The sequence below is a fragment of the Eleginops maclovinus genome, chromosome 3 (assembly GCF_036324505.1).
Source record: "Eleginops maclovinus isolate JMC-PN-2008 ecotype Puerto Natales chromosome 3, JC_Emac_rtc_rv5, whole genome shotgun sequence".
Classification (NCBI taxonomy): Eukaryota; Metazoa; Chordata; class Actinopteri; order Perciformes; family Eleginopidae; genus Eleginops; species Eleginops maclovinus.
Window position 1 is genome coordinate 4143347 of NC_086351.1, and position 11676 is coordinate 4155022.

The following is an 11676-nucleotide window of genomic DNA, read 5'->3' on the forward strand; positions in this document are numbered from 1 at the left end:
ACACCAAGGACATATCAACTGTTTCCAAAGCAGCTCTGCTACATGGTTCCAGACTTCTTTTTATTTGTTTCAGATGTGTGGGGATGGTGGCAGTCAGTATCCGAGTCATGCCCCGCCCCTGTCTCAGTCCCAGCGGGGGGTCAGCGACGACATGACCAGTGATGAGGAGCGCATGGTAATCTGTGAGGAGGAGGGCGATGACGATGTCATTGGTGAGTATTAAGACTTACTCTACTCTGAAAACGATTGTTGGATTACATTTGTTGAAGTCTTAGTCGTTGCTCTACTTTATAAGTCCCCAGCATTTGCATATTGAACTTATCATTGGTTGGTTGTTCCTTTGTTTTGAATTAAATTCAAATAATGTGGCTGAATTGTGTGCAGTTTTTTTACCACTGCCTTGTTTTGATTTTAAAGATAGGATTGACAGCGGGTTCAGACTCTAAATACATGCTGATGTGATTGGATTATAAAGTGCAATGATTGTCATGTGTAGCTGTAGTGAATTTTTTCTTCTCCACAGAGGACCCTTATCCTAGCAGCTCCATAGACCTCAAGTGTAAGGAGCGGGTGACTGACAGCGATAGTGAGAACGGTTCTGGAGACGAAAGTGATCGGAAGGTAACCTGCTTGAACGATATAGTTCAAATATATTGTCATTAAAAAGTATTTGCCCTCATTTAATCTCAATGTGTCTTTCTTTACAGAGGGTTTTCGCTCCAGTCATCTGCTCCTCCTCGTCCTCACATCATACCCCGCATGGCAGGAGTGTCTCACTCTCCTCTTACCCCAGCAGTAAGCGTTATGAAGAGGGGCGATCAGGAGGGGGAGGGTTTTCAGATCACAGGAGGAAGGACAGAGGAGGGGGTAAGGACACATTTGGGGGAGAAGGAGGAGGAGGAGGAGTGCAAGCCACATCTCTCTCCTTCACTTCTGGCCAATCAGTCATCACCACTTCTTCAGCTGGAGGCCATCCTCCCTCCTCTGTCGGATCACTGGGCGGGAACCCTCTCCCGGGCATGGGCGCTGTGAGGGTGGCGTCCACGGTGGTGACCAATGTGATGCGTCCTGTGATCAGCACACCACTCCCCATCGCCAGCAAATCCAGAGACGGAGGCACATCGTCCAGCCCACATCCGCCAGAGAGGAAGTCCCTGACTCCCCAGCAGCAGCCGCACTTTCTGATTGGTTCAGGAACGGGAGGCGGTTTGCCAGTCACAGGGGGTGGGTACTACTCTTCATCATCACCTAATCCTTTAGGTGCAGGCCCTGGTGGTGTCGTGACTAATTTGGTGTTAGGAGGGGCCCTGTCTGCTCAGCCTGCTGTACAGCTCATCGCCCCCTCCCACCACCCTCAGCCCCCGCAGCATCAGCAAGCCTTCCCCGCCTCCGCTGTGTCAGTGTCTCATAGCCAAACCAACGGGCCCCTGCCTCTGTCCCTGCTTCAGCCTCAGTTCCTTCCCGCCTCTTCCCTAGCTTCACACGGGGGTAAGGGCATCACACAAGTTCAGTACATCCTGCCCACCCTACCTGCCAACACCCACCCCAAGAGTCCTCCTCAGCCGCTCAGCCAGCCAACCAGTATCTTCAACCTGCCCACAGCTCCACCCACACACATGTCCCTGGCCAATGGGAAGCAGCAGGGGACCGGATACACGTCCAGCTCAGCAGTGGGAGTGGTCAGCCCGGGGTCTAGAGGTGAGAGGTTTAGTAGACGCTTGTTTATTCAGAACCGTTTATTTCAAACACACAGATCCTCTCTTAAAAAGATTTGTATAGGTATATCAAACTTTTTGATTGATATTGAGAGAAATGATGCAAAAGGTATTAATTCTTAATCTCAATCTACAACTTAAATATCACTCAAAATAATTGTAATATCGGGCAGCCCTACTCTGAGCCACTAATCGCTCATGCATAGCCCTCCACGTTTCCTGTTCTAATGCTCCTAATCAAATTCAATACCCATCTAATCTCCTCCCAGTTGTTGTATTGCATGTTTTTCTTGGTTTCCAATCAAAGTAAGAATCCTAAGAATCTGTTCAATGTTCTTTGTTGGCTTCAGAAATAAATGAATGCAGTGTGTGAACAGAAGGCTCCATATATGCGTGTCTCACATTGAGCATAAAAAAGCCTTTATTAAGGAGTCCTGACAAAGTGCATTCGGCTATAATTCCGTGGTGACTCCGCATAAACTCACTCATTCTTCCTCTTTCTCTCCACTTGCTTCAGTGCAAACACAATCTCCAGTGCTCCAGGGCAAAATGCTTGTTCCCATGGCAACAGTACGGACTGCGCCAGCCACTGCCCAGCAGTTTCCCATCGTGGCTCCACCTCTTCCTGTCCAGAACGGCGCTCAGACGGGAAGCAAGGTCAGTGAGAGCATCACTGCAGACACCGATATGGGAATCAAATTGTGTCAAAGTAGGACTGCTTTTTATAAATGTGTATTTGCCATTTTCTTTATGACTTCCTCTTTCCACGCCAGATCATCCAGATAGCTCCCATGCCTGTGGTCCAGTCCCAGCTGCCTCAGGGCGGAGCGGTCCATCCTGCCAGCCCCTTCCCTGTCACAGTGGGCACAGCTGCTGTGGTGGCTCCAGGATCAGCCCCCTCCCAGGCGTTACTCATGCCACCTGCTCCTACCAGGTAGAAAAGAACACACAACCTACATGAAATAATTCACATGGATCCTATTCTTTTTGAACCTATGACACCACCCTTCTGTGTTTTTTCACTGTGTTCACGGCTGGCTTGATAACATCTGGCAAGTTATACACACAAATTGTAGCAGGACTTTGATGTCAATCAATCAATTCAAGTAACCGTGGGCTCATAGTTTGTGCTGAAGTGATTAACATCACTTTTGTTCACCAGAATAACTGCAACAGAGAGGGCAAATTAGTTTTCAACCCCAACAGTTATTCTAAATTGACTGTGAAATGCTTTTCTGAAATTGCCTGCCAACCCCTTTTTATTTTCATGACTAAACCCACACACCTGCCACTGACAAAACACTCTTTCAGAGTTTCCCTTCATTCGAGCTGCTTAACAGACAAAAATCCCCCAGAAGTGTAACCACAAATTTAGCAGGTTGAGCAAAACAACAAATTGGTTAAGATATATCTGATCCATTTCCTGCTGTGATAGATGTACATCTGTCTGTTGAAGCGCTGAAGCTTCCTCTATAACACTGGACTTGTAGCGTGCTATTGTGGAGATCGATGTCCGGAAATCCAAAAGCTATTTCTTTAACAGATAGATGATGATCAGATGTCTGAGAGGGGCTATAAACTCATTATGTGCCAGTAAAGCTCTGACTAAACAGGCTCCCATTCATGAACATATGGCAGCCTCAATCATCCATCATGATCTCAGTAGTGCTGCTGCTTCTTCTTCTTTCTATTGAGTTTGCATGAGCCAAATATTTGTGACTGTATGATGTAAATCCAGCTGATCTCCTTTAACAAATGATTAACAAAGTGCTTAGAAAGTAATTGGGTAAGGCGTGCTGTTAGAATAACCTGTGTGCATGCGCCATGACAAACATTAAGAAAGAGGAGTAAACATTTGAGACGATGCAGCGGCTTTGATCTCCATTATTGGTCTATTGTTGAAGCAGCATTTCTTTTTCCGAGTACACCACTCCTGCAGTAATGAAATGGCAGACAGCAGGTTGCTCATTAAGGATGCACAACATTTTTGGCCAGTGGTGGGAAATGCATATCATTACTTATTTTTGGATAATCAGATTCTTCCTGATAAATTGTCAGCTGTTGATACAAAAGTACTGTGTGTATGGAAAACCTTTACTCTATACTATATTGTTTTTCAGATTGCAATGTTGAGCAAAGGCCGTCGATCCAAATGTGTTGTCTAAAAAACATACTGGTATCTGCACAAAAACAAATATCATCAATAACAAGCTCCATGTAAAGGCAGATCGACATCTCAAACCCAGGTTTAGTTTTCAAAGATACGTGTATTTCTCTTGTAGTTAATGCATTAAAGTAACTCCTGCTTTGATCTGATACTTGATTAATAATAACCATTCGTAAGTGGTATTGTTTCTCATGGCAGGAGGGTCCAGATTTCCTAAAGCACAGCAGGCAGACAATAGGAGAAACAAAAACTCCAGCAGGGGTGCATCTGTAGCCGAGCAGCTCTATTCTGGATGTGTTAGTCATGCTGCTGGTGGCCCATGTTGCCTCTGCCTGCCACCCCCACACTACCTCTCAGCTTCTAACACACACTCACACTCACACAGCCCTAGTCATCCTGCGCTGCTTGCTGTGATGTACACTCACCCCCTGACCCTCACTGCAGTACTTCTTTTTTTGTCTCCCTCTGTTCTTCTAATAATTCCTCTGTTCTTGACATTTTCTATGTCATCTTTTCTTCTTCCCCTCTATTCAACTCTCCTCTAAACATCTCCTTTCTTTTCTCTGTGCGTCCTCACTCAGGATCACCTATGTCCAGTCCACTCCAGGGGTCCCATCCACTCTGGTCTCCACGACAACAGGCTCTTCCACCACCCAGCAAGCGCTGCCGGTGCCTGGATCTGCGTATGTGCCATCGCCCCTGGCAACACTGGGGTTCACCGCCATCGCACCTCCTGGACAGACGCTGGTGCAGCCGCTGATCGCAGGTCAGTGCTGTGCAGAGCTCCTGCTTCACATCTTTAGAGGCTAATCCTCTTTTTAGTCTAGTATAAATAAGTGAAAGGAAACACAGCAGGGGGAAGGCTTTCGCTTCTTCAGTGAAAAACCAACGTTAATTTTAGCTTCTATTAAAACACTTACATCTTTTTACAAATCTACTATGGATGATGGATGATAGGTGGATGATGGATGGATGGATGGATATATAGATGGATGGATGATGGGTGATGGATGATGGATGGATGGATATATAGATGGATGGATGATGGATGATGGATGGATAGATACTCATATACTTACTTGCAAGGGCTGCTTCAATAAATACATTTCACTGTACTTTCATACACGTGTAATGCTGTAAAACAGAGTTGTGTTCAAACGATTCAATCCACCATAATCTCTCGTCTCTGAGTGCGACACAACATATTTTTTAATACAACCTTCTTTAGCTCAGTAAGCTTGAACATTCTAGACAAATTGATTTTCCCTAAAATATATAAAAAATAAGGTTTTAATGCAGACTACGATATCTCACATGTAATCCACAACTACAATCTCCACCGTGACTTATTTACATATACAAACGTGTTTTGAATAAACCGCTGTTGCATTTGAATCAATTTCAGTGTGGCGGCAATGTGACAGTAGGCGTAGTGAGACACCTCAGCCCGTGTTAAAAGCACTTTAGAGTCAAATCAGGACCGTGACACAGATTTGTATATTTTGTTTTATAAATAGGGGAAAAAATGTGGACATTAATTGGTGCATGTTGTGAATTATCACTGAGTTTCACAGAACATTAAACCATTTTGTGACTTCTTGGTCTCCTGTTCCTTCCTCCAGGTCAGCCTCCACTCCTGGCCCCCGCTCAGTGTCCTCAGCCCTGCACCTCAGCACCTGTCTCGGGCTCCGGGGCCCAGATAGTCACCGCCATTTACCCTCCTCCTTCACCAAGCGTCACCATGGCAACAGGGATGGTCTCCATGACAGCCGTGCCCCCCAGCGTGGTCTACTCTGTCTCCAGCCCCTCCAGTGCTTCCCCTCACATCCTGTCCAAACACACAGCAACCACCGCCACAGTCACGCACACACACCAACATCCAGACAGACACCTGCCTGCAGACAGACAGGCCGACAGACAGGCTGACAGACACACAGAGATGCTGATGCTTTCAGAAAGACATGCGGAGAGGCAGACCTCCAGCAGCAGCAGCTCAGCGGCCCCCCCCAGTGGCTCAGCTGTGAGGCCCTGCAGTCCTCCTCTTCAGAGCCAAACCCCGGGTACGTCTGCAGGAGATGCTTCTGAAGCTAAAATAACTCAAACTGTCAAATAAATGTAGTGGGGTAGGGTATTATGTGGCGTACTGTGAAGATACTCGGGAATATTTCAGTAACTTCTTTGATGTTTGAAATCTGCAGCTGAACTATTTTATTTGGCATTATATTTTTCATGCAGGCAGTGCACCGGGAACACCCAAACTGATACAGCTCCCCGTCAGGACCCCCCAGAAGGTGAAGGCGACTGTGGCGAACATCCCCGTGGGCAGCTACGAAGGAGGAGGCCGGGGGAAGGAGAGAGAGAGGGAGAAAGACAGGGAGAGGGGGAGAGACAGGGAACGGGAGAGGGAGAAAGAAAGGGAGAGAGAAGCTGCCGCCTCGAGTCGTTTCTCGTTTGACGCTGAGCTGCTGGGGCAGACGGCGTCTCCGTCAACACATCCCACTGAGGAGCCCCCGCCCTCAGACAGACCCCAGGAGGGCTCCAGCGCTGCAGACCCCTCCGACACACGACACCGAGAGAGCACAAACTCAGAGGTGAGAGGAAATTCACAGGCTGGCTGTAGGCCCTGACATAATGAGAGGAAACAAGTCCTTTATTAAAAGAGAACATGGTTCATGTGCGACTTAGTGTCAGAAACTTAAAGCTTCCAGGAGGAGGTTTCATTATGTGTTCATATTGGCCCCCGTGTACAAAGCAGAGATTCTATTAGCACTTAAAGCCTTTAGACTCCAAAGCCAGTTCAAACATTGAAGTAAAACTACGTCTCGCATTGCATTTTGATAAGAAAAGCACACATTAGATATCAGTGTAGGGGGACGATTCCACTTCCAGCAGTTCTCTCACTCTGACCCACCATGGGTGAGTCTGGTTTTTGCCCATTCTCTGTCCGTCACTTTTTTTATGTTTGTTGGTCATTCTCTTGTCCTTCTTTACCTCAGTATCTGCCATCACAACCAGGTATAGTGACGGAAAGGAAGTTCTTCCAATAAATGCTTTTAAGGTTCTTTGTATATTTAAAGTCTTTAGCATTTTCTTTTTTAATGCTGAATAGTTTCTTAAAAGCACCACCAGACAACAAATACAATTCCTTATCTGTATAAACGTACCTGGCAATAAACTGGATTCTGATTCTGAAATATCCCCAATATAGTTTGAAATTCCTAACAAACTAGCAGCTGTGAGACTCAGCTGAGAAAATGTGAACATGCGATCTTCATGTCTGCGTGCCATATGTTGTTTCCTCTGAATTTCTTATGGAGTTTACCCAGGGACAGGAATTCATAACAACTGTAAAGAAATAGCCATTAGATCATGTACAGGCCTCAGCTTCTTAAGCAGTTTAAAGCTTCCACTTTTAAACTCTGATAAACTGGTTTTATTTCCCAATTGGTCGGATTCTCACGTATTGACTCTTCTGTATATTTATGTTTCTTGTAAACATTCAAAAGTGTTCAAATATTTGCTCCTTTTTTACAGCCTAATTCCTCTTACTGTGTTTACGTATGCACCATTACAGACCAGAGCAGATTCTTTGTACGTGTAATCCCACTTCATTCTGATTTAGCTGTGTCTTCTGTGCAGGCTGGATGGAAGGAGTCTCTCCCCTCCTCACCTCTGCCTCCTCCAGCCACTGAACCGCCTCCGCCTCCCCCACCCACTGACAAAGAGGGTCCTACTCCCAAAAAAGTCAAAATCCGCCCTCCACCCCTCAAGAAGACTTTTGACTCGGTGGACAAGTGAGTCAGCACCTTCATGAGTGTCCAGGTTAGGTTTGCAGATGGTCTCTCTGGACGGTGTGTATATACTGTGTGGTGTGTGTTTGTGTGTGTTGGTCCGGCAGGGTGCTGTCGGAGGTTTACTTCGAGGAGCGCTTTGCGGAGCTGCCGGAGTTTCGTCCTGAGGAGGTTTTACCCTCCCCCACCCTGCAGAGCCTGGCCACCTCCCCCCGCGCCATCCTGGGCAGCTACCGGCGCAAGAGGAAGAACTCCACAGGTCCCTCTCCTCACACTCTGAATAAATGACACCTTATTTTACTGGATGCTGCAGGATAGCTGCAGAGTAGTGTTCATTGTTCAGCTTTTTTTGTCTTGGTTAGTTTTGTATTAGTCAGATGTCCTTACCATACTGAGTCAAAGTCATTCTCTTTTTTAGTGAGGTTTCTATCTCCTAATTGTCTGACCATTTTTGTCATTTCAGTATTTTTAAGTAATCAGATTTGAACATTTATGTCAACCTTTTTTATAACCTTCCTGATTATCATATGGTTTGTATTCAACCTGTGATATTTAGTCTCCTCTTTTAAAGTAAAGAGCGATAATAGGATTTGTTTTATTCTCTAAACCACATATTAGTTTTTTCACAGTAACCCAGTGCCATGAAAATTGATCAGAAGCCGTAGTTTTGAATCAAGAGAGGAACTGTCATGCATGTGCCTTCCTTTGGAAAACACGTTTCTTAATAAAGTTAGAACTACACTTGTTTTTATTGACTTCGTGATGCTCCTTGCATATGTATTTGTGATGAATCCTGATGAATATAGAAATGTTATTTGATGTTGGTTTCCTCTCTGCCTCTAGATCTGGACTCGGCCACTGACGAGCAAGTCTCTCCAAAGAGAAAGAGCCGGCGGCGCTCGAGCTGCAGCTCTGAGCCAAACACGCCGAAAAGTGCCGCCAAGTGTGAGGGAGACATCTTCACCTTCGACAGAGCAGGTAACGCTCACAGAGGAGTCCACATGTGTTTCATTTAGGGTCCGATGTCCTCATTCTGAGTTCTGGATCGGTGATGTATCGATAGATAGAAGTGAATCTATACGAGTAGCAGTGTAGGTTGGGTGCCCTGTTAATGATGTTTATTAGACTAAATACTTTCCTGAAGACTGAACCCCCCCCTCCCCCACCCGTTTGTCCCTCCCTCAGCCACAGACGGAGAAGACATCCTGACAGATCTGGAGTTCGATAAGGTGCCGTACTCCTCCCTGAGGAGAACCCTGGACCAGAGGAGAGCGCTGGTCATGCAGCTGTTCCAGGAGCAGGGCTTCTTTCCATCAGGTGGGACACACACTCACACTCACACACACTAGAGATGCCACTAGAGATGCACCGATTTAAATTGACTTTGCTCATTTAACAATCCTACATGCCGTTTCAGGTTTGTCCGGTTTCGATTCTCCTCTCTTGACTTATAATAAACAGCAATCCCAAACCCTTTTGTTTTATTTAAAGGAAAATGGATTAGTTTGTCAATTTATACATACCAGGAATGATTCAGATAATGCCAATGCCAAGAATGTAAAGGGGTGTGTATTTTATTATATGAACTGCAGCTTCCTCCTGCCTGCCTCGCACCTTCTGACCCCTCACAGAGCAGGAGGACAGGAGCTGCGAGTACTCTGAGCAGCATGCGTGGGAGTGATTTACAATATCATACTTTTGAAGTTGCTGAGTTTGTTGCTTTTTTAGAAACAAGATAGCTTGGAGGGTCTGAACAGTTGCTAAATCTCGTGAGAAAATGATAAATGTTGCAACACTGTGTGTAACGTTAGTCAGCCACTGTCCGAGCCTTTCTCTTATCTGCAGCATCGTCACATCAGTTTCCACGTGGAGACCCTAACTCGCGTTGTTTCTCTTTTTGTTCTCCTGTTTCCAGCTCAGGCCACAGCAGCTTTCCAGACCCGATACTCCGACATATTCCCCACCAAGGTGTGTCTGCAGCTGAAGATCAGGGAGGTGCGGCAGAAGATCATGCAGACTGCCGCCCCCTCCGACGTCTCCGCTCTAGGGATCCCGGACTCTCTCGGCCCCCTCCCCGGGCCCTCCGGCTCCCAGGCAGGAGAAGGGTCTCTGCGGGGGGGCGGGGACCTGCAGGACGACGACATGGAAGGGGGGGCGGAGGGGAGCCCTGAGGACTCTCGAGATTCACACGACTTTTCCAGATGAGGGAAGCTGACAGATTAGACCAATCAGTGACCGGTGACGTCGCTCACTCCCTCCCCCCCACCCACCACGCTTTTTATCATTTTGAATTCTTTTAAATCTCACCCTCCTGCGGTCCGATCATTATTTCTTTCTCTGAGATTGTTTGGTAATGTGTCTTATACCAAAAGAGGAAACTGGCACAAAAGCACACACATACTGAAAACACACACACACACACACACACACACACTCTTTATTCCCACACTTTATACACCACCTTTGAGAAAGTTGCCAGTGAACGAAGGACCGTTGTGTACAGCTGCACTCTTTGCCTTGAAGAAGAAAAGGGTTTGTGTTTCGGCCGGGGAGCTAAACCCCGCTCTGAGACGCTGAAAGTCAGGCGTTTGAAAACACGGACGTTATATGTTTTGATATTTGTTTTTAACAGAGCAGTGAGTATCTGCTTGCGGAGCAACATGTATTTAGATTCTCTGTCAGCGTGTGTGTTTTGGTTCCTGCTGACATTAGGGGGCTGGGCCCTCAACAGCCGGACACTATTTGATTGAGAAACATTACCGCGGACCTGGAGAGAGATCTCCGTTTTATTGCAGACCTTCAGGGGAGGTCTAACCGGAGGGACTGAAACAAACTGACTGAAACTCATGTGGACACGTGCCATCATTCCTCCAATTTCCTGTCTGGCCGAGTCCTCCCTTCTAGCGTCAGACACCAGCACATGGCGGTGGCGGAGCATTCCTGTGCCTCTCGTGAAGGAAGGAGGTGGGTGGGAGTTATCGGGCACATCCTGGCTCTTAGTTGTAAAGGTCTGGCCTTAATCCTCTGTTGCCAAGCAGTTTTATTAACTTTTTTAAAGTAATTTGTATTTAACATGGTCATATTCAGTTTGCTGTTGTACTCTTCCTATGGTTATTATTATTACTCTTTATATCATTGCAGTGACCCGGTTCTTGGTTCTGATGTTCCCTTTATCTGATTTCTTGTATTAGTTTTATAATTTGGGAGGCAGGTGAGAGAAGCTGCTGCACACTTCTTCCTTTGTAGTCTTCCCTTCACCGGCCTCTCGCCTCAGCATGGAGCTGCGGTGCAGTGTTTTCTTCAATGTGCATTTCAAAGAGGAATAACGTGGACTTCTTAATTCTTTCAAACATAATAACGGTATGTTTTAGCCCTTCGCATTGTTTGATCTATAGCCTCAACACCTTCCTCCACCCCTTTCCTTCCCTCCTTCCTCCCTTTGTCACTTTATTGCTCTCTCCAGACCTTTTTAAGACAGGCGGAGGGAAAACTGGAGGAAGAGAGGGGGGGTGATGAATCAAAGAGAGCGGGTGGGATCTAATAATGGTTGTGTCTTTGTGTAAGACTTGGTTGTGTTGTAAATACTTACTGTAGAGTCAGCAGACTCGTTATATTAATAAGGAAAAATCCCTCATTGACTTTAAGACACGCATTACAGAAGGTAAAACACAAGAAATGGAAAAAAAAACAAATAATAAATATGGCTATCAATGTGTTTGTGTTCTACTCCTTGTGTTGCTGTTCAGGTATCCAGAGGAGAGGAATTTATATGAATACTTTGTATCTGTATCTTTCAGTATGCAAATAAAAATAGGTGTTCAATTAAAGTGTTTGATCGCTGGCAATGTGGAAGATTGGTTTTACTGTAGCAGATACAATATGTCATGTTCTCGACCAACAAAAAGCAACGTTTATTGTCCAGCAACTTTTCTTTTTGAAAGGGATATTTCACGGCAAAATGGAATACTTGCATAATTCCTCTGATCTGTAGTGATGTTCATGA

At 45.9% G+C, this 11676-nt stretch overlaps 1 protein-coding gene across 3 annotated transcripts in view; it reads left to right on the top strand.

The window, feature by feature from the left end:
* The window catches only part of cicb (capicua transcriptional repressor b), a 35987-nt gene extending 24487 nt beyond the window's left edge, over positions 1-11500 (top strand). The window contains exons 9-22 of one of the 3 annotated variants that reach the window (XM_063878241.1): positions 74-212; positions 524-621; positions 708-1224; positions 1603-1698; positions 2233-2372; positions 2489-2649; positions 4464-4648; positions 5505-5942; positions 6118-6473; positions 7522-7676; positions 7772-7932; positions 8517-8651; positions 8859-8990; positions 9589-11500. In XM_063878241.1, coding sequence (XP_063734311.1) covers positions 74-212; positions 524-621; positions 708-1224; positions 1603-1698; positions 2233-2372; positions 2489-2649; positions 4464-4648; positions 5505-5942; positions 6118-6473; positions 7522-7676; positions 7772-7932; positions 8517-8651; positions 8859-8990; positions 9589-9878 — 3003 coding nt within the window. In that variant the 3' untranslated portion in view covers positions 9879-11500. Of the gene's footprint in view, positions 1-73; positions 213-523; positions 622-707; positions 1699-2232; positions 2373-2488; positions 2650-4463; positions 4649-5504; positions 5943-6117; positions 6474-7521; positions 7677-7771; positions 7933-8516; positions 8652-8858; positions 8991-9588 lie in introns of all 3 variants that reach the window. The other 2 variants (XM_063878239.1, XM_063878240.1) reach the window with 2 other exon arrangements.
* Positions 11501-11676: the final 176 nt, after the last annotated feature.